The sequence below is a fragment of the Caenorhabditis remanei genome, chromosome II (assembly GCF_010183535.1).
Source record: "Caenorhabditis remanei strain PX506 chromosome II, whole genome shotgun sequence".
Taxonomy (NCBI): Eukaryota; Metazoa; Nematoda; class Chromadorea; order Rhabditida; family Rhabditidae; genus Caenorhabditis; species Caenorhabditis remanei.
This window is the reverse complement of record NC_071329.1, coordinates 4,735,279-4,758,424: the sequence shown is the minus strand read 5'-3', so window position 1 is coordinate 4,758,424 and position 23,146 is coordinate 4,735,279. Positions and strand designations below refer to the sequence as shown.

At 40.2% G+C, this 23,146-nt stretch overlaps 3 protein-coding genes across 3 annotated transcripts; 2 read left to right on the top strand and 1 right to left on the bottom strand.

Annotated features, from left to right (window-relative positions):
- Positions 1-464: 464 nt before the first annotated feature.
- GCK72_004551 (uncharacterized protein) lies at positions 465-2,880 on the top strand (the record flags this gene model as incomplete). Its single annotated transcript, XM_003104285.2, has 4 exons — positions 465-513; positions 565-920; positions 970-1,143; positions 2,035-2,880. 4 exons carry the CDS (start codon positions 465-467, stop codon positions 2,878-2,880), a joined length of 1,425 nt encoding a protein of 474 aa, XP_003104333.2.
- Positions 2,881-5,052: 2,172 nt separating this feature from the next.
- GCK72_004550 (uncharacterized protein) lies at positions 5,053-12,388 on the top strand (the record flags this gene model as incomplete). Its single annotated transcript, XM_053724753.1, has 4 exons — positions 5,053-5,154; positions 8,791-8,946; positions 9,820-10,144; positions 11,988-12,388. The coding sequence occupies 4 exons, from the start codon at positions 5,053-5,055 to the stop codon at positions 12,386-12,388; spliced, it is 984 nt and encodes a 327-aa protein (XP_053588947.1).
- A 594-nt stretch (positions 12,389-12,982) lies between these two features.
- On the bottom strand, positions 12,983-22,869 carry GCK72_004549 (uncharacterized protein; the record flags this gene model as incomplete). Its single annotated transcript, XM_053724752.1, has 8 exons — positions 12,983-13,331; positions 14,645-14,967; positions 15,014-15,083; positions 16,252-16,440; positions 17,630-17,951; positions 18,014-18,164; positions 19,000-19,631; positions 22,407-22,869. 8 exons carry the CDS (start codon positions 22,867-22,869, stop codon positions 12,983-12,985), a joined length of 2,499 nt encoding a protein of 832 aa, XP_053588946.1.
- Between the last annotated feature and the right edge of the window lie 277 nt (positions 22,870-23,146).

The following is a 23,146-nucleotide window of genomic DNA, read 5'->3' as shown; positions in this document are numbered from 1 at the left end:
CTGATTGTGCCACAAAATCATTTATGTATAAACCATACAGAACAAAGGTAGAGCTACATTTTTGTAGTTGACAACTTTTTTGTACGGACACTCCCTAGCAAGTTATGGTCATTTTAAGGAGACAACTCATAAACACTCTTTTTGCACTGAAATGGGACGATTTGAGGGAGAAATTACTTTGTCGATGTGTAACATGCTAGGGAGTGTTCGTACAAAAAAGTTGTCAACTACAAAAATGGAGCTCTATCTTCGTTCTGTATGATTAATACATAATTTACTTTGTGGTCCAATCAGTGATACCGTAACGCTCTCTCAAAGTTGGTCATTTTCAACTGGAAAAGGCCAAATTGTATATCTTACTGTAGTTTACGTGAGCGTGTTGTCATCATTTCGAAAACTCCCTGCTCTACTTTTCATATTCCTCAAATTCATTTCCATTTGAATCCCCAATAAATTATTCAAAAATGCGCAAGAAATATAAAGACGCCAGAAATACACTGAGGTATTTGAAATGTAAGCAACCGGTTTTGAAACGACCTAGCAAAACATTAAAAACAATTCCAGCCTCCCTTGATCTCCCATTTCTCCTAGAAATCAGTCCAAAACGTCTTGAAATTCCGTCGGAAGGTGTGCTAGAAGTGACCATCAAGAATCCAACGAACGACACTCAAGATGTCTATTGTCAATTTGATTCCTTTTATTTTTTGGTTGATTTCAAGACGGCTAATCCATGGGGACAACAAGGGGACACCCTCTCTGCGGCGTACGGTCTTTATGAGCTGGCACCGGGAGAATCGTGTCGTTTGACGATTGGATATGAGAATGGAAGGTACCCCGAATTCGAATGGGGGCCGTGTAACAAAAATTGTGGCTTGGAAGAGGACATGGAGGAGGAGATGAAGGTTATGAGAGCACGAATGGTAATTAAGTTCGAGAGGAATCAGGAAACACTACTTTTTAAATTTCCAGGAATCCAAAGGGAACATCTATTACAATTGTGACCGTCCTGAAGGGTACTTGAGGGTTATGCATAAAAATAGGGCTGAAACAAGGAAAGATGTGAAATGGGCGGTACGAGAGGAGCAGTTGCATTTGGTGGAGGAGACGGAAAAGTATCAAGAGTTGAAGAAGAAATATTTGAAGGTGAGTAGTCTGCTCCATATCAGGCTTGAGTTGCTACGCAGTGAGGACGCAGATCAGCGGGTTTCAGCCAGTGTAGTTTGACCGACTAGAAGTTTGCACTAGTTAATGAACGCAGGATGCACATAGTGAGAACACAGTAAGCACGGTGTCTGTCTGTGTCTCACCCTAGACCCTAGACCCTAGACCCTAGACCCTAGACCCTACACCCTAGACCCTAGACCCTAGACCCTAGACCCTAGACCCTAGACCCTAGACCCTAGACCCTAGACCCTAGACCCTAGACCCTAGACCCTAGACCCTAGACCCTAGACCCTAGACCCTAGACCCTAGACCCTAGACCCTAGACCCTAGACCCTAGACCCTAGACCCTAGACCCTAGACCCTAGACCCTAGACCCTAGACCCTAGACCCTAGACCCTAGACCCTAGACCCTAGACCCTAGACCCTAGACACTAGACCCTAGACCCTAGACACTAGACCCTAGACCCTAGACACTAGACCCTAGACCCTAGACACTAGACCCTAGACCCTAGACCCTAGACCCTAGACCTAGACCCTAGACCCTAGACCCTAGACCCTAGACCCTAGACCCTAGACCCTAGACCCTAGACCCTAGACCCTAGACCCTAGACCCTAGACCCTAGACCCTAGACCCTAGACCCTAGACCCTAGACCCTAGACCCTAGACCCTAGACCCTAGACCCTAGACCCTAGACCCTAGACCCTAGACCCTAGACCCTAGACCCTAGACCCTAGACCCTAGACCCTGAGTTCACAGAGAGCTCTTTGACAGTATTCATAACTTTGGGAAGTGCGCTCTAACGTCTTCTGGCCAAAACAGCTCTGGCCTGAGCACGTTTACCACCTCACAGAAGTACCAAATCGTTCCAGATCCGAGAAGACCAAAAACGTAGGACTCGCTGGGGTGAAGTCCTCCGTACCAATAAATTTGGAACCCATCGGATTTACAAAAAAGATGATGATTTGGAAGGATACGTGCCTAGCAATGAATTAGATTTCTGGGAGAGAGTGATGGCGGATAAGACTATTCCAAAGGATTTGGAAGAATTCGATGGGATGTCTGATGAAGAAGTTCAGAAGGCGAAAATGGAGAAGCGAAAGGAGTTTTTCGAAACGGATAGTGATGGAGACGAGCGATTGAAGGTGGAACTCATGATGACTGAGATTGAGGATGCGTGGGGGAAACATTGTCGGTGTGAGATGCCTGAACATTATACTAAAAAAGTTGGAGAGGGGTACAAGGATCCTAGGGCAAAGAAGCTTTACGTGAAGAAGAAACCAGTGGAGAACGATGACTGGCGTAGGGACAAACCATGGTACCCTGCTGTACGAAGAATATTCCAGATGTCAGAAAATTCGGAATCTTCTGAAACGCCAGATGTGCCTACTCCTGAAACCCCCGACAAATCCAAATCCCAGAACACCAAATCATCCCAAAAATCTAAAACCTCGGAAACCTCCAAAACCTCCGAGGAGTCCGAAATTCCAAAGAAATCCGTTGAGCCCCATAAATCTCCCATACCAAAATCGACTATCTCCCCAGCTAGACCCTCAGAAACCATTTCGGAGGAGAAACCAAGAAAAGCGGCAGAGGTACCCCAGCCGATACCGATGAGTGTGACGACGACGCCGGAGAAGAAGATTGTGGAGACGAAGAAGATGGTTGTGGAAAAAAAGAAAAAGAAGAAAAAGAATCCGTGTTGCTCGATTTGTTGAAATCTGTGGTGTAACAGTAATTTTTGAATAAAGAAGTGGATTCAAAAAACAAGGGTTTTGTGAATTTTCGGAAAATACGCCACGCCCACAATTCCAATTTTGCCGCACGGTTTCTACGAGCGTCAAAAGCTCCTGATTTTTTTCTCATTTTTAGTTGACCTCCACCCCAGTTTTTTGCAATTTTGCCGCATATTTGATTTTTTTTTTGAAATTTCTGACGTTTTATGGTAACAGAACCTTCAAAATAGCCAAAAATTTCGATTTTGTAGTTGAGCTCCGCCCATTCTTGCAACTACCGCGCACGTTTTTCCGGTATTTTCTGAGATTTTGATTTTTAAAAGTTTTTGCCTTGAAATCGACAGAAATCCCTGCAGAATCATAGTTTAGCTCCGCCCACTTTTAGACCACGCCCCTTTCTGCAACTTCGCCGCACGGTTTATGATTTTTTGGTATTTTTGGAAATTTTTTGACGTTTTTGTTCAAAAAATCAACATAAGTTCGCTCAAAATGGTAATTAGGCTCCGCCCACTGTTAGACCACACCCCTTTTTGCAATTTTGCCGCATATTTGATTTTTTTTTGAAATTTCTGACGTTTTAGGTAACAGAACCTTCAAAATAGCCAAAAATTTCGATTTTGTAGTTGAGCTCCGCCCATTCTTGCACTTTTTTCGCCGGTGGCTGACATCTCGCTGAAAGTTGTTCGCCCCGAGGACAATGTGTGGGTCTCGTTGCGACTACCGTACCTTTTAAAACTATTTTATGGGTAAAGTACGGTAGAGCGCCGACGTAAATCGAAATTCCTCAACGAGCTTCACACTTCGTCCCCGGGCCGAACTTTGTACGAGTGGGTAATATTTCCAAACAGACATTCCGAAAATTTTCACATTTATCCCAAAGTTACCAAAAATTTGCAAAATGCTCGATAATCTCTGATCACCCAACCATTCCCCCATAATTAAATGCAAAAGGCGCCTACGCATTCCACCCCGTCTAATAGGTAGTTTCCACGTCTCATAGCGGACAGAAAGATATAATCTATTTCTGTCTTTTTCTCTATCTCTTCTTGTCTCTTTCTCTCTCCCCCAACACCCCCTTCACCACATTTTTCCTTTTTCAGTAGTCATCATTTCTATTTTTCGTTCGTTTTCTTATTCTTCGGTGTTCCACTTTAGGGAAAAATCACTGAAAAATTGAGACAATATTTTCACGGCGAGAACCACAATTCTCTTTGAAATTCACGAGTTTTACATGTGGCGAAAATCGATTTTTTAAGTTTGTGATGTTTCAAGTATTCAATTTCGCTCCAAAATTTCTCGCTGAATCCCACAGGGCGCACTTGCAGCTCTCTGACAAGTTGTGAGTAGGCCACGCCCACCTTGCAACTCCGCCGCGTGGATTAGCAAAAACATGGTTTTTAAATCGATTTTTGAAAATGTTATGCATAAAATAGGTGGCTGCTTAAGCAAGTTTTGTTTTGTTGAAAGTAATAAAAGGTTGTAGGAATTTGGACTATAAGTTTTTTTTTCAAAAATTGAGAAAAACTTTGCCGAAAAAAAATTCATTAGAGGAAAAGTGGAGTTTTTATTGATTTTTTTGGGATTTTATGCTAAAAGTTGTAAATTTTGAGCCCGCTTTTGTTTTATAGCTGAGCTCTTGACTGAAAATTTCAACATTTTTGATTTTAAAATTAATTTTGAAATTGGAAAAAATTAATTTTCGAGCAAAAGTTGTCAAAAAGGACCATTTTTGGTCGAAAGTATTCAATTTTTCATAAGAAAAACTTTCAAAAAGACCAAAAAATATGACCTCAACCGTTTTTTTGGCAAAAAAAAACACAAAACCGAATTTAACAAATTTTACTGGCAACATTTGGAAAAGGGGCATGACTTCAACGTGGGCGGAGTCTTTTTTATTATTTTTCCCACTTTTTCACTTCTAACTCCACGCCACGTCTTCATCAGAAGGATTCCCCCTGAATCCACGCTGCACCAAATTATGTCGTCAGATTTCATGCATTGTACGCAATCACTTTCTCTGTTTCTCTGCACTCTCTTCATCTTCCATACTCTCTCGCCTCGAATAAAAAGTGATTAGAAAAGAGATCTTCTTCTAGAGAAAAAGAGGGCGGAGATCAAAAAAAAGGGAAAAAAAGAGAGAAAACGAGGGATTCAATGAGTGCGTCACAAGTGGAAATGTTCAACAAAGCGAGCTTCCTCACGCGTCTTGTCGCCTCGTCGATTCGGGTGTCGGAAGCCGCCGGAGGCATTATAAAAGTGGGTTTTAATTATTTTTATGTGATAAAAATTGAGAAGAACTGTAAAAAAGTAGAAATACTCGAGAAAAATGACTGAAAATCCCCTAAATTCCGCTGAAAATTTAGATTTTTGAAGAACTTTTTTTTTCGTCTTTTAATTCAAAAATGGCTCCAGAAGTTCATTTAATAGAAATTATAACCTTTATTAGCTGGAAAAAACACAAAAAAACTCTCAAAAATCATGGACAACCAGTTTTTTCGAAATTTACAGATTTTTTTTTTCGTTTTCGAAATTTACAGATTTTTCTCGATTTTTCAATTTTTTTTCTGAAAAAATCGAATTTCTTGGCCAAATTGCTTTTTTCAGCCAAAATTTCGTTGAAAAATCATTCAAAAATACCCAAAACTAAAAAAAAACCAGATTTCGACCGAATTTTTTTCACCAATTTTTTCCTGATTTTTAGACAAAATACTTTGAAAAATCGTGATTTTCAACTTTTTTATAGTCAAAATTTTAATTTTTCGATCACAAATTTGTTTAAATTGGTCAAAAATTTATTTTTTGCATTTTTTCACTACTTTCTGACAAAATAACAGGAAAAATAACAATTTCGTGCCAATTTTTAGTTCTAAACCAAAAAAAAAATACAAAAAATCGTCGAAGACATTTCTAGCGATTTCCGACGAATTTTCCACGTTTTTTCCAGCAAAAATTGCTCAAAGTTCACCAAAAACATTTAAAAAACGAATATTAGCTTAAATTTTCGAATTTTAAACGATTTTCGCTGTAACTGACAGGAAAAAACTCACAAAAATCGAGATTTTTGACATTTTCAACATCAAAAACAAAAAATTTCCAACAAAAATTGGTTAAAAACTGGCAAAAATGGCTTAAAGTTGTGTCGTCGGACATCCGGACATCCGGACATACAGACAGTCTAGAAATTTTCAAAAAGGTGCTTTTTTCAAATTTCAGTCACAAATTTTGATTATCAGCTCGGCACAGTTCTTACTACTGCGCTCCACCGAAATGCCTTTGAATAATGTCTCTTTTTCTCTGTGTCTCTCAATTTCGCATACTATTTTCTTCGGTTTTGGTAGAGCGCAGTTGGAAGGCTAATTCTCATATGCTATGGGATCATTTGCTATAACTCAAAATGCTATTTTTGCTCAGTTGCTATATAGTCTCTTTTGCTATATGAAGTGCCTCTTCTGCTATTTTGGCTCATCTGCTATGGAAATGGGGTTCCTTGCATGGCTCAAATGCTATCATCTGGCTCATATGCTATGGCCGAACTCATATGCTATAAAATGCTCTTTTACTATGAAAATTAAAACCCGAATGGGTACTATTTTCCAAAGTCCAGAAAGAAGAGTAATCGGAAGCGAGGGACCTCAATATGATAATATGGTATCGGAATGAAGGCTCCAGTATGATTTCATAGCTATTAGGTAGATATACCAACAAGATAAGTTTTCATTCAGTTAGTGACAAAACAAGAGGGAAATCTGGAAATTTCATCAGGTCAAGCAGAGATAGAAAAAAAGTCGGAAAATTCAGTAGTGAAATTGAGTTCAATATTCGATGAATTGGATAAAATATCGTTTCCTAACGTTTTTATTCACTTTTTCTCAGTAGGTCTGAAGTGCTCAGTATTTACTAAGAAGGTACAATTTTTGACATATCTCGAAATTTTTTCGACTTGCGTAAATGGACTATAGAAGACTTTTTAAAAACCTTTTTCTCTTGTTATAGTGCGCTTTGAATAACTTCATGACACTTTCTTTTCAATTCCGAACAGGCAATTTTTTCAAATGTTTGCTAATTTCTCTCATGTTTTGGCTGCCTGTGTATAAACGTTGAATACTCAGTCAACGCTCGCATTGCTGTTCTGTTGTCAGGGCAACAGCCAAAATTGACTAAAATTCGGACTATTTTTTAAAGAATTTCTCGCCAGTTGTTTCTGTCTTTCATTCGTAAGTTTATTTTTCTAGCCGGTTTTTGCATTTATATAGTTTAGACATTGTCAGCAAAATTTGCATCATGCGTGCTCAGTAACTAAATTTTGCTCATTTGCTATGCCCGTTGGCCTAAAATTGAACGTAACGCATGTTTTAATGGATATTTTAGGACTTTTTCATGTTTTTTGTTAATCAAACGGACCTCTAGTAAAAAGAAAATAATTTTTTTTTCGGTCGCCTAAAAAATACCCGAAAACTTTTTTTTGTTCGCCTAAAAACCCGAAAAATCGAAAAAATGTACTGATAACAGTTAGGAAATTAATAAAAACAGCTAATGGGGTTATTCAGGTCATGTAAAAGAGTATTTTAATGCATTTTTGCACGAACGGTGAAAAATGTTTTTTTTACATGTTTCTCTCCCATTTTTCTACATTTCTCCCCCATTTTTTGACAATTTTTCCACAAAAGCATGTCGATAAGTGCAAAAAAGGGAAAAAAACGCTGTTAGACCAACGGTAAACTGAGATTTGTAAAAAAAAGTTTCTCGACGCTCGTGAATAAGGAAAAAGTGTATTAAATTACACTTTTACATCCTAAAATATCCATTAAAACATGCGTTACGTTCAATCTTAGGCCAACGGGCATAGCAAATGAGCAAAATTTAGTAACTGAGCACGCATGATGCAAATTTTGCTGACAATGTCTAAACTATATAAATGCAAAAACCGGCTAGAAAAATAAACTTACGAATGAAAGACAGAAACAACTGGCGAGAAATTCTTTAAAAAATAGTCCGAATTTTAGTCAATTTTGGCTGTTGCCCTGACAACAGAACAGCAATGCGAGCGTTGACTGAGTATTCAACGTTTATACACAGGCAGCCAAAACATGAGAGAAATTAGCAAACATTTGAAAAAATTGCCTGTTCGGAATTGAAAAGAAAGTGTCATGAAGTTATTCAAAGCGCACTATAACAAGAGAAAAAGGTTTTTAAAAAGTCTTCTATAGTCCATTTACGCAAGTCGAAAAAATTTCGAGATATGTCAAAAATTGTACCTTCTTAGTAAATACTGAGCACTTCAGACCTACTGAGAAAAAGTGAATAAAAACGTTAGGAAACGATATTTTATCCAATTCATCGAATATTGAACTCAATTTCACTACTGAATTTTCCGACTTTTTTTCTATCTCTGCTTGACCTGATGAAATTTCCAGATTTCCCTCTTGTTTTGTCACTAACTGAATGAAAACTTATCTTGTTGGTATATCTACCTAATAGCTATGAAATCATACTGGAGCCTTCATTCCGATACCATATTATCATATTGAGGTCCCTCGCTTCCGATTACTCTTCTTTCTGGACTTTGGAAAATAGTACCCATTCGGGTTTTAATTTTCATAGTAAAAGAGCATTTTATAGCATATGAGTTCGGCCATAGCATATGAGCCAGATGATAGCATTTGAGCCATGCAAGGAACCCCATTTCCATAGCAGATGAGCCAAAATAGCAGAAGAGGCACTTCATATAGCAAAAGAGACTATATAGCAACTGAGCAAAAATAGCATTTTGAGTTATAGCAAATGATCCCATAGCATATGAGAATTAGCCCAGTTGGAAGAAGTGTACCGTGCTAGTACAAATTTTAATTGAAAATCGTGAAAAATCCAAAATTTTCACTCCAATTTTTCCAGAATGTAATGGCCGGCGGTGATCTCAAAATAATCGATAAATCAGAACAATCGGGTACCGGATACGATCCACAAACCGAGGCGGATCGTCGTGCGCAATACTGTATCGTTCAGTCTCTGCAGAAGAATTTTCAGAATATCACGATTATCGGCGAAGAGGTAAGAGAGGAAATGCGCTCTATTGCGAATTTACACGGGATGCGCGCTGAGAGTTGCGCAAGTGCGGCAGAGCGCGATTTGTTTGTGAAATTATTTGAAATTTCGAATTTTTTTCTCGAAAAATCGATGCAAACCCGCTTTTTCTGAAATTTTCAGATTTTTGGTCTTATTTTTAAGAAAATTTGGGTAAAAACCTTAGTTTTCCCAATTTTCATTAAAAACATTTGCGAGAAAACAAAAAATTGGAGTTTTTTTCTCGAAAGTTGATGTAAAATCGCCTGTTTTCTGGAATTTTTCCTGGAATTTTCAGATTTTTTTTGAGTTTTTTTCTCTAAAATCGATTTTTTTTCATTTTCTTGAATTTTTCAGAAAATTCGGATAAATACTGTCGAAAAAATAAAGTTTCGACAAGGATTTCAAAAAAAAATTTCGCGGGCTGGAACACGCAAGCGCATAAAGTTCTGGGCGGAGCTTAAACTGCAATCGCCGCATTTCTAATTTCAGTTGTTTTTTTCAAATTAAGAACCGCGCCGCTTGCAGATTTAAGCTCCGCCCAGAACTTTATGCGCTTGCTTGTTCCAGCCCGCGAAATTTTTTTTTGAAATCCTTGTCGAAACTTTATTTTTTCGACAGTACCACGGTTTTCTCTTTTTTCAGTCAAAAACAGCAGAAAAACGATAAAGTTTTGAGTTTTTTTCTCGTAAATTGATAGAAAATCGTTTTTTTCTGAAATTTTCAGACTTTTTGCCGATTTTTCAGTAAAAAAAAAACGCGCTCTTTCGAACAAAACTACGCAAGTGCGGTAGAGCGCGTTTGTTATGTGAAATTTTTTGAATTTTTGAAAAAAAAATTGTTCTTTTTTTCAATTTCCAGGAAGACACCACGGCGTGCCCGGAGCTCGAAATGGGATTCAATGAAGACGTGCTCTTTACCGACCGTCTTATGAGCAATGAGTTGAAAGAAATTAAAGAGAACGAAGTGGTCGTTTGGGTTGATCCACTTGACGGAACTTCTGAAGTGGCACTCGCCGTCAAGAATAAGAATCTCGCGTTGTTGGAACAGGTCACCGTTCTCATCGGAATCGCCTATAAGGGACGTCCGGTTGCTGGAATTATTCATCAACCGTATCATTCGACGAGCGGAAGAACTGTTTGGGCGATTAGAGGGTGTGGGGTGCATGGATTGGTTCCGGCTACTGGTAAGGAAGATGGAAACTTGTCGAAAATCACAAAAATATGCTAAAAACCGACTAAAATCGGCTGAAAACTGGCTAAAATCGCTCGAAATTGCTATAAATCGCTGAAGAATAAAACCGCAAACGCGCTCTACTGATAACATCGTCGTTCCTGCTATGGGTTGGTTCTGGGTACTGGTAAGGGAGCTGAAAATGCAAAAAATGGTGAAAAATTATTCAACATAGGCATGAAATTCGCTTGAAATAGTCAATTTTGTCTGAAAATCGGCTGAAAATCAACTAAAATCTGTTGAAAATTGATTAAAATCAGTTTATATTGCTTAAAATCGGTTTGAATTGTTGAAAATGGTCAATTTTGTCTAAAAATCGACTAAAATTGGCTTAAAATCTGTGAAAATTAGCTGAAATCGTTTGAAAATTGGCTGAAATCGCTCGAAATCGCTAAAAATCTTCTGAAAAATGGTAAGCATGACAAACGCGCTCCACTGATAACAGTTGTTTAGTCCTCGCGATCAACTATAAAATCGAGTTGATTTGCCAAATACGCTAAAAATCTGTTAAAATCGGTCAAAATCGATGAAAGCTAACAAAAATACGCTCAAATTCTGCTGAAATTGGTTGAAAATAACCGAATTTGTCTGAAAATCGGCTTAAAATCGCTTAAAATAGGTTTAAAATTAGCTGAATTCTCTCGAAATTGCTTCAAATCGACTGAAACAGGGAAAACCGCAAACGCGCTCTGCTGATAACATAGTTGTGTAGTCCTCGCGGACAACAGAAAAATCGAGTTGATTTGGCAAAATAAGCTGAAAATCGGTAGAAATTCCCTGAAAACCGTCGAAAGTAGCAAACGCGCTCTATTGACAATATCGTTGTGTAGTCCTTGTGGACAAAAAAAATACATTTTAAAAATCTGTATTGTTGTCCTCGTGAAGTACACAACTGCGCTATCAGTAGAGCGCACTTGCTAAAAATAAGCAAAAAACTGAGTTTTTGAACATTCTGGACTAAAAATTTTTAGTTTTTGATCCATGACGATATCTAATTGGATAACGATATCATCATGCTTAATGATATCATTTTTATTCCCGCACCGTCCAGATCAAATCACTATTTTAGGCGAGGGGTGGCGTCATCTGACCGTAAACGAAAAGGCGCGATGATTTCATGCAAATTACGTCGAAAACACGCGAGAAGTCAAATTGAGTGGTGTAAGGAGGCCACGCCCATATTTTGCAATTTTAGTGCATGGTTTGAAATGAAAATTGCTGCCATAGGGGCGTGGTTTAGGAATTTTTAAAAGTTGAAATATATTTTGCCGATTTTTACTCTATAAATGAACTGTGCGGCAAAATTGCGAAAATGGACGGAGCCTAATTACAAATCGAAATGTCTGACTATTTTGAAGGTTCTGTCTCCAGGAAACGTCTGAAATTTCAAAAAAAAAAGTAAAATATGCGGCAAACTTGCAAAAAACTGGCGCGGAGCTCAACTATAAGCGTGCGGCAAAACTGCAAGTGTGGGCGTGGTCTACTTCCCGAAAATTCTAAAAGTGGGCGGAGCTAAACTACGATCCTGCAAGGGATTTCTGTCGGTTTCGAGACAAAAAACTTTAAAAATCTAAATCTCAAAAAAAACCGAAAAAAAACGTTGCGAAAATGGGCGGAGCTTAATTACAAAATCGAAATGTTTTTGCTATTTTGAGGGCTCTCTTACCTGAAAATGCCAGAAATTTTTTTTTAAACTCAAAGGAATTTTGGAGCTCAACTAAAAGCGTGCGGCAATGTTGCAATTGTGGGCGTGGCCTATTTTCCGAAATTTCCCCTGAAATCCTCGTTTTTTTCAGAAAACGCTCAAAAAGTGGTCGTCACAACGCGAAGCCATCTCAGCGAGTCGGTCTCCAGTGCTCTCGAAGCGCTCAAACACAAAAATCTGGCGGATAGCGTCGAAAAAGTGGGCGGAGCCGGATTCAAAGTGCTGAAAGTGCTGGAAGGATGCGCCGCGTATGTGTTCGCAAGTGCCGGATGCAAGAAATGGGACACGTGTGCAGTGGAGGCGGTCCTTCACGCCGCTGGAGGCAAATTGACGGATATTTCTGGAAGAGACATCCGTTATGAGTCGGATGTTCAGTTGAATAACACGGGCGGTGTGTTGGCGACGGCGCCGTGGGTCAAACATCAAGAATATGTCGATACGATCCCGCAAGAGATCAAGAATGCACTGCCGGAGGTGTCATCGAAGAAATAATTTCATTTTTTCGTTTCTTTTTTGTCTGTGATTTGAATTACAATTTTTGGGAAAAAAAATTAAATTTTTTCCAGTTTTCGGTGGTAACGGTGACCGTGGTCTAGAATGTGCAAAAACTGTAAAAACTCGGCCATCACATATTCACAGCGGAATCGCGCTCCATCGCACAACGGTTTAAAAACCGCGACGCGCACGCAACGCGACTCCGGAAAAAGTTCAAATCTTGCTTTTTAGACGTTTTTTTTTCCAATTTTGCCGTCTAAACGACCTATGGCCGAGTTTTTCAGTTTTTGAGTTTCCTAGGCCATCTTTTTAGTTTTCATTTGAAAAAAAACAAAAAAATTTCAACAAGAAAGTTTATTCTTACAACTTTCAAAGAGATCTATAAGCCTGACAAAAAACAATAAATTTAAATTTAAAAAAAGTTAGTCCTCGAAAATGAAAAAGAAAAAGCTAGTCCCCCACTGAAAATGAAAAAGAAAATTTATGAAAAAATCCCAAAAACTAGTCCCCCCATTTTTGCAATTTGGTGAAAATGTCAAAAATAGAAAAAAATAGCCGTGGCCTAGAAAAAGCTAGGCCACCCCACCCCGCCTAACGAACAATTTCATTTCCAAAATACCGAAAGTGAATACTAGAATTGATAAAAACGGCTTGCGCGTGTGCCTCCTCCCTCATAATTCGATATTCTTCCATCCGGATTCTCTCGTTTAGAAGACGTCGATGTTGTCGTTCATCTGGATTCAGATTCCCACCGTCGACGTCTTCTGAAGTATCCGGTTCGAAAATGTCGAAGCCGGGAACGATGAAAAATTTGGCGAGTTTCACGCCGATCGGAGCGTCGGCTGCAAGGGTGACCAATTCGAGACGGGCTTGGACACGCCCCTTTTCGGTACGCGGATCGATGTCGGGAATGGAGTTGAGAAAGTCTTTGTAGGCGTCTCTGCAAAGAATTGGGTCTTGACAAGAAGTGGATTTACGGGGAAGATGGAAACCTCCCTCCTCCCTACTTTAAGATAGCGCCACGGAGTCCTATTATGCTCCTTGGCTCCAAATTTTTTGTATGTTATAGAACACGCCTAGGCCTACATTTTACTAGTTGACAATTTTTTTCTAGCACTTCTAGATTTTGAGTTATAGCGATTTTCAGAGAACAAGAGGGTATCTCATCTGAAAATCGGTATATCTCAAAAACTGCAAGTGCTAGAAAAAAGTTGTCAATTGCAAAAATGAAGAGCTAGGTGTGTTCTTTAATTTTGTATTAAACTTTTTAGAATTTGACTGAACTTGACATAGTTACACTATCTGAAAGTTCCGAGATTTTCAGAAAAAATTAAATTTTCAAAAAAAAAAAGTTTTTTGGAAATTTTGATCTTTTTGAAAAAAAACTGTAAATCTGATATTTTCAGTATTTTTTGCAGCATAGTTATAACTGTGGAATGCGCGAAAATCCGAAAATTCAAAAGTCGTGTAGATTTACGGGGGGATATTTACGAGGTTAGAATAGCTAAAATCGCCCAACTTTGAGATACTGCTACAGGACTCCCTTATGCCCGGTTTTTTCAGATTTTTGGTATGTTATAGAAAATATCCAAGCCTATATTTTACTAGTTGACAACTTTTTGGTATGACACCACCCTTGCGAGATATAAGAGACGCAGAGAATCTAGGTTGTTTTCACTGTTTGACTTGTGATATAGGCTATATCTCTGCAAGTTTTATCACTATCAAAAAGTTTTCAACTAGTAAAATATGTAGAATTTAATGCTCTATATTTTAATAGTTGAAAATTTTTTGATAGCGCTAAAACTTGTGGAGATATCGGAGACATAGCCTATATCACATGTCAAACAGTGGAGACAACCCAGATTCTCTGCGTCTCTTATATCTCGCTAGGGAGGTGTCGGACAAAAAAGTTTTCAACTAGTAAAATGTAGTCCTGGATTTGTTCTATAACATACCAAAAATCTGGAATACCCAGACATAAGGGAGTCCTGTAGCAATGTCTCAGGTCTCGGTGATTTTAGCTCCTGGAACACCTCTCGTAAAAATCCCCCCGTAAATGTACACAACTTTCGGATTTTTGCTTGTTAGGTTACTACTAACATATGTAGAATTTTATGTTCTATATTTCAGTAGCTGAAAACTGTTTGAAATCGTTAATGGCTGGGGAAATAGAGGAGAGCGCCAGACACTCTAGCTTCTCTGCGTCTCCCTCTCCCTCCAACCGCTTATCAATAGAGCGCATTTACTCACTGCACATAAATCCTTTGTCTTATCGTCCCATTATTCTCCATTAACCGATTCATCTCCTCACAAAAAACTCTAACCAACGCCTCATCAATGGTCATCTGATTGTCAGCAGCCAACACCTTATTCAACTCGAGATCCCATCGATGATGAAGATGAAGATATTGATTTTTTGAGACATAATCTCGATACTTTTGATCTCGTAGTGCTTTCGGCATTGAGTACATCTCTCGAACTTCTTCAGTCGTCCACATCGATTCCGGGTTGTAGGAAGGAGCGAATCGAGTGGGAAGGTAGCGTTGAAGAATGGTTATCCACATGGCACGATCCTGGACTTCTGGATATATGGAGGTGTGAATGGACAGACAGACTTACCTCTGGACATGTTTCCACTTCTTGGTAGAATGAGAAGAGCGAGTAGATTAAAGACATCAGTACGGTTAAGCTGGAAAATTTTGAAAATTAGCTAACTTTGAGTGTCACTAACAGTGTCTGGTATGGTCCTACGGTCTCGAACTTTTGTTATGCTATAAAACAAGTCTCGGGCTACAATTTTGTAGTTGACCACTTTTTTGTAGGACCGAAACCTAGAGAGGTATAGCGCGGCGAGCCGGTCTACCAGGATCAAGTCGAATTTGGAAAAGTTGGCAAACTTTGAAAAGGTTCATCATCGTCCGGTTAAGTCACACGGGTTCAAGTTTTTGGTATGTTATAAAACAAGTCTAGGGGTACATTTTTGTAGTTTACCACTTTTTTGCCGGACCGAAACCTAGAGAGATATAGCGCGGCGAGCCGGGTCTACTAGGCTCTAGTTGAAATTTGATGAAACTTTGAAAGGGCTTAACATCGTCCGGTTTAATCTAACGCGCTCAAATTTTTGGTATAATTTCAAACAGGCTTTGTATCATAACATAACATAAAATTTTCAAAAATTGGACAAAAACTAATACAGTTACACCCTCTGAAATTTCAAAGATTTTCAGAAATTTTTGAATAAAATTTTGACAAAAATTATTTTTTAAAACTTCGGTTTTTACATTTTTGATTAGATTAACACCATAATGAATTTCAGACTCAACTAGGGCTCTTTTATGGCAAAATCCAAAAGCCGTGTAGATTTACGGGGGATATTTACGAGAGGTGTTCCAGGAGCTAAAATCACCCAACTTTGAGATATTGCTACAGTACTCCCTTTTGCCCGGATGATTCAAATCTTTGGTATGTTATAAAACAAGTCGAGGCCTACATTTTTATAGTGACAACTTTTCCGTACGACACCTCCCTAGCGAGATATAAGAGTCGCAGAGAAGCAAGGTGGCATTCACTGTTTGACATGTGATACAGGCTATATCTCCGCAAGTTTCAGCACTATCAAAAAGTTGTCAACTACTGAAATGTGTAGAATTTAATGCTCTATATTTTAGTACTTGGACATTTTTTGGTATAGTTAATAGCTGCGGAGATAGACGTGTTCAGAGGAGGATGGCAGAGCGCAGACAATCAGACACTCCGGCTTCCCTGTGTCTCTCTGTGTTTCACACTGAGAAAATTGTAGTCCTATTTTCGATCTACAAGACTGTACCCCTACAGTACCCCCTTCCTACCGTACTCACCTCCCAATCACCACATCGTCCTTATAATCCGCCGAGTAGATTGTCAATAACCATAAAACGATTAAAAGTGTCAATCCAGTCATACAGAGAATCTCATTCCGACGGCATTTCTCGACACGTCGTCCTTCGACGTGTCCCAAGTCACGCTCGATTCTCAGATCGAGTCGGTAGCCGAGAAGAGGGCGGCGGCTGAAGGAAAAGTCTGTCTGTGTGTCTGTGGGGTACGGATGTCGGTCTGTGTTTTTGTCGGTCCGGATGTCCACACTTTATGAATATCAATCTGTCGGCTCGTCTGCTCATCCGGTTTTCCAGATGTCCGTATGTCCGTCTGTCAATCCGGATGTCCAGGACTCACAAAAATGTCCGGATGTCCAAATTTTCTAGTTTTCGAATTTTCGAATTTTCTGACTGTCTGCGTGTATAAGTCCGGATGTTCAAAAACCCACAAAAAATAAAAACGCGAAAACGTCGCGCCAGATACATTTCTTGGTGCAAAACTTGATTTTCAGTACGTCTGTCTGTGTGCCGGTCGGTCTGTCTATCCGGATGTCCAGGACTCACAAAAATGTCCGGATGTCCAAATTTCATAGTTTTTGAATTTTCTGACTGTTTCTCTATCTGTGTGTCTGTCTAGTCCTGATGTCCAAATGTTGTAATATACCGGATTCTGGTACTTTCATATTCTTTAATTTGTGTCTGTCTGCGCGCCTGTCAATCCGGATGTCCAAATTTCGTAGTTTTCGGATTTTCGTATTCCCTTGTTTTCTGTCTGTGTGTATGTGTGTCTGTGGGCTCCGGATGTCCTCATTTCTGCCTATCAGTCCAATTGACCCTACCTATCTATCTATCTGAGGGTAATCCCGACGGAATTTTTGTCTATCTTTGTGTCTGTCAGTCCGGATGTCCAACCCCCCCCCCAAAACAAAATCGTGAAAACGTCGCGCCAGATACTTTTTTGCCTGTCTGTTTGTCTGTATGTCTGTGAGTCCGCATGTCTAGTTTTCATAGAATTCCCTGTATGTCTGTAAGTCTAGATGCCCTGGGATTACCGTACTCTTTGACCGTTCTGTCTGTCTGTCTGTCTGTACGTCTGTCACTCCGGATGTCCAAGACTCACAAAAATTTCTGTCTCTCCAAATGTCCGGATGTCCTAATTTCGAAGTTTTTGGATTTTCGTATTTTCTTGCGATCTATCAGTCTGTCTGTGTGTCTGTGGGCCCCGGATGTCTAGAAAACCCCAAAAAATTAAAACGCGAAAACGGCGCGCCAGAGAGAATTCCCTGTGTGTCTGTGCTTGGGATTACCGTATTCTCTTGATTGTTCGTCTGCCTGTCTGTCTGTCTGTCTGTCCAGATATCCCCCCTCTTTTAAAACTCACAACTTGATCAACAAACTCGACTCACACACCGCTCCAGCCAACAAAAAGATGCAGATGACAATCGAGAAAATCGGAATCCAAACGGTCATCGTCTCCTCCCGAATGACGCCAACACACGTCCACGGCTGAGCCAACTGGTTCCATCCGGCGTGAAAAGTGACGAGAAGCGCCACAGAGACCATCACAACCGACACGCCCATTCTCGGCGCAATCCGGACTCCCCAACTCCTTAAGCCATTCCAATCCCTCTCCCACTCATTCAAATGCACACATCTCAACACTTGATTCACGTTCCACGCCTCCAGCAACCATTGTACCATTGCTGGAAATTTCTTTGTCCATCTGTGTGTCCTTCCCCAATGAGTCCGGATGTCCCCCACTTACCGTATACAAAAGAGAAGTGAACAGCGATGAAATTGAAGCGACATGCGGTTGGATTGATGTTGGTCAGGCTGGGATTCGAGGAGAAGAGAACGAGGATGCCGGCGACGAACATACAGTAGGAACGGAGCGTTTGATGCGTGCTTTGCGGATCCTGAAATGGGGCACGGTAGATAATGGGTTACTGTAGGCTAGGCCGGGTTACGGTATCGTCGGTTTATTGGATAGCTACAGTAACCCGGCTGTCCGTCAATGCGACTGTTGGCCCGGATGTTTCTATGTCTGTCTGTGTGTCTGGATGTCTAGAATTTGGGTTACTGTAGAATCGGGTTACTGTAGGTACAGTAAAATTGGGTTACGGTATCATCGGCTTATTGTAGCTACAGTAATCCGTTAGCTAGAAGCTTCATGTTTGCGGGATTCTGTCTGTATGTGTGTCCAAATGTCCGGATGTCAGTCTGTGCGTCTGGATGTCCAAAATTCAGGTTACTGCAGAATTGGGTTACTGTAGGCTAGGCTATGGGTTACTGTCAAATTGGGTTACGGTAGAATTAAGGTTACATCACCTACAGTAATCCGATTGCTCGAAGCTTTGGCTTTTTACGTTCACGAGTATTTGTCTGTCGGTGTGTCTGGATGCCCAGGATTCGGGTTAGTGTAGAAATTGGTTACTGTAGCTACAGTAATCCAGTAGATATAACATTCAAGGGATTTCGAAGTTTATAGGTTTCAGTCTGTCCGTGAGTCTGTCGGTCCAGATGTCCAAAAACCGAAAAATGCAAAAACGGCGCGCCAGATACATGGTCTCTCTCTTTTTCTCTCAAAACTGACAAGTTCGTGGTCTAGAAAATTTTTATGTTTCATAAAGTTTATTCTGTTTTATAAAGTTTTGACACGTGCAGTGCTAATAGGCATAATCTCTTCCTGTGAATTCTAGGCCATGGCCTAGGATCCGTCGCCCCGGAAACCCTAGGCCACCCCCAACTCACATCTTCATCATTCTCCATTTCCATCCTCTCAATCGCGACCGCCCGTTTCACAAACCGTACGACGAACCCGCCCAACGCCAGGATAACTCCAGTGAACACAGGAAACGTCCAGACTTTTGAAAACTTCTCTCGCAGATTCCATTGACAATTATCTCCAGACCATCCGTGAAGACACTCACATCGACTCTCCCCCACCACACTCACACACCGCCCATGTTCTCCACAGTAGTTGGGAGTACAGGTGTCAGGGGTGTACCAACAAGTGGACATTGTCCACCTCGGTTTGCATGTCAACTGGAATCGCTCTCCGTCAGGCGTGTTCACGGGCTCACAGGACTGGACACCTCGTGGGAATCCCTGAGAGCAACTGGACACAATTCCGCCTCCTTGCAGAAGAACGTCGCCTAGAGTCTCCTCGAAACTTGTCTGGGTACAATCGATCATCGATGGCTCCGGATAGATGTTTCCGAGGGTTCCACACGTTATTTCGAATTCCTGTTTCTTCGGAATACATGTGAGAAAAGCGGATTGTCGAGGGGAGAGGGATTTAGTGGATGAAGAGGAGAAACGGAGATTGTAGTCGTAGGTTAGCAAAAATTGCTCCACGTCACAGATGGGCGATTGGCAGAATTCTGGAAATAGCGGAGGTTAGGAACTAGGATTGAGATTTGAAAATTCATTTTTTCCCGTTGTCCACGAGGACTACACGACATTCGACGGTGCGGCAGAGAAGGGATGTTGTCAATAGAGCGCGTTTGCTACTCAAAAATTAACAGGATTTTTTAAATAGGACACGCCCACAATTGCAATTTTGCCGCACGGTTTCTACGAGCGTCGTTTTTGGCAAACTTTGCCGCATTTTGTGAAATTTCAGACGTTTTCTGGTAACAGAACCTTAAGCTCCGCCCATTTTTGCAATCCGCGCACGTTTTTCCGGTTTTTCTGAGATTCTGATTTTTTAAAGTTTTTTGCTTTGAAATCGACAGAAATCTCGACAGAATCATAGTGCGACTCCGCCCACTTTTAGGCCACGCCCCTTTCTGCAACTTTGCCGCACGGTTTATGGTTCTTGGGTAATTTTGGAGATTTTTTGATGTTTTTGTTCACAAAATCAACAGAAAGATGCTCAAAATAATAATTAGGCTCCGCCCACTTTTAGACCACGCCCCTTTCTGCAACTTTGCCGCACTGTTTACGATTCTTTGGTATTTCTGAAGATTTTTTGACGTTTTTGTTCAGAAAATCAACTGATTCTTGCTGATTTTTAGCAAGTGCGCTCTACTGATAGCGCAGTTGTGTACTTCACGAGGACAACCATATAAGTGATTTTAAAAATCTATTTTCCCGTTGTCCACGAGGACTACACGGATTTGTCCTCGTGAAGTACACAACGATGTTGTCAATAGAGCGCGTTTGCTATATTACTGGTGGATCGGTAGTTTTCAGTGAATTTTTTTCCGATTTCAACCGATTTTCATCTTATTTTGTCAAATCAACTTGATTTTTCTGTTGCCCACAAGGACTATTTTATCAGTAGAGCGCGTTTGTCATGCTTTACCATTTTTCAGCCGATTTTCAGCTTATTGTAATCATATTTTTGTCAATTTCAACCGGTTCCGCCGATTTAAAAAAAAGATAAACAATTTTGAGCGATTTCATCCAATTTACCGATTTTAGTGGATTTTCACAGATTTTAAGCCGATTTTAATTATTTTCAGCCAATTTTAGCAAATTTTGAACATATTCTTGTCAGTTTTCATTGATTCTGACAAAAATTTGTCAATTTCATGTTTCGTGTAAAAGTAGACGGTTGCCTAGCAACTCTCCTTTAATAGTCTACTTTGAGAGCCCGTCACTGCTCACTCTTGAAGTTTCACGACTCAGATTTTTGGTATGTTAGAAAACTAGTCAAGGGCTACATTTTTGTAGTTGACTACTTTTCTGTATACCCCAACACTAGAGAGATACATGCTCACTGACCACATCTATCTACCTCTAGCCGATCGGCACTCTCAAGCCCCGCCCCTTTCATCGCCTATATCTCTCTAGGGAGGGTCCGTTCAAAAAAGTTGTCAACTAGTAAAATGTAGTCCTGGACTTGTTCTATAACATATTAAAAATCTGAAACACTCGGACATAAGGGAGTACTGTAGCAGTATCTCAAAGTTGGGCAATTTTAGCTATTCACCTCTCGTAAATATTCCCCTTAAATCTACACGACTTTTGGATTTATTGAGCACCCTATAGTTATAGCTATGCTTCAAATAATACTAAACATACCAGGATTACAAATTCCTTCTATTTGCAAACATTTTTTTTTTCAGAAATTCAAAAATTTTATTTTTTCTGAACATCTCGGAATTTTCAGATCAGAGTTGAGCGGAATTCCGCCTTCCGCCTTCCGCCTTCCGCTTTCCGCCACTTTTTTCTTTCCGCCTTCCGCTTTCCGCTCTCCGCCGAAAAATGTTTTATTCCGCCTTCCGCTTTCCGGTTTCCGCCAAAAATTTTCCTATTTCCGCTTTCCGCCTTCCGCCTTCCGCTGTTTGAAATTTTTTTCCTCAGCTTGAAAAATTTGATCACCTATTCCAATTTACTGATATTTTTGTGGTTTTTTGCAGCAAAGCTATCAGTGTTTATCAAAAAAAACAAAATTTAACTCAAATTTAACCATTTTAGTGTTTTTTACTACAAAATAAGGTCAAAATCGTATTTTTGAAAGCGACATTGTGTTCCGCCTTCCGCCTTTTGGCATTTTTTTATTCCGCTTTCCGCCTTCCGCCTTCCGCCAAAAAATTTTCGCTTCCGCCTTCCGCTCTCCGCTTTCCGCCGATATTTTTACAATTCCGCCTTCCGCTTTCCGCTTTCCGCCCAAAAAATGTTCATTCCGCTTTCCGCCTTCCGCCTTCCGCCATTTCAAAAACCGCATTCCGCTCAACTCTGTTTCAGATAGCGCTACAATCTCAGTTTTATTCTCACCTCTCTAAGTTTGGCTTCATATTACAGACCACACCTAGCCCTTCATTTTTGCAATTGACAACTTTTTTCTAGCACTTCCAGTTTTTGAGATATCCCGATTTTCAGATACTCACAACAAGTCAATCTGAAAATCGCTATAACTCAAAATCTAAAAGTGCTAGAAAAAAGTAGTCAACTACTAAAATGTAGCCCTCGACTTGTTCTATAACATACAAAAAATGTGGAGCCAAGGGGCATTATAGAGCTCTGATAGGGTGAGGTTTTCACCCTTCACCGTAAATCTCCCCCGTAAATCTACTTCTCGTCAAGACCCAAACTTTGCAGAGACGCCTACAAAGACTTTCTTAACTCGATCTCCGCATACCGCTTTACAATTTGAAGCTTAGCCTAACTTTCCCGTGTTCTGGTTTTCTAGGCCATGACCAACTCACTTGGCAAGATGCACAACGTGGAAATGTTCATAAACTTCTCCGATATCCCAACAGTCGTCACAATCGGGGCGCTCACGAGTCCCTGATCCCAAATACTGTAAACATCGGCCCTCTTCTCGAATCTTTCCTTTCGAGACCCGATTCCATTGGAATATATCCAATTGACGTTCTTCTCCGAGGCACTTGACTGGATTAGAGCCACGTCTTCACGGAATTTTTCGAGGGACGCCAGGGTCTGTCGGGGGACAGACATACAGGTGGATAGGGCGGATTGATAGGAGTTGAGGGATGGGGTAGGGGGGAGGAGCTGGAAACAGGAGGTTTTTCCGATGAGATACCCGGTCGGGCACTCGATGAGACATTTGGGATTCTGGGTTGAAGACGTGGGGGATTCAGAAGACGTCGAGGATTCATAGTCTTGGAGAATCAGAAAAATCAGAAGAAATAGTTGAAGAGTTGACATGATTTTTGAGGGTTTTTTGAGGGTTTTTTAAGGGAAAGAATGGGAAAAAGTTGAGCAAAAAGTGGAAAATCGCGAGTTGTTTCCATACGGTCACCTAGCAACTTTTGGATTTATGAAGGTTGTAAAGTTAGAGTGCTGGTGGTACTTGAGGACACAAGAATACGAAAATTTAAAAATAAAAATTTTGGGATGAATAAGAATTTGAGTGATTTAGCGGTGACATACTTAGAAATAGCGTTTTCTAGAAAAAGAAGAAGAAGATTCTAGAAAATGTGAG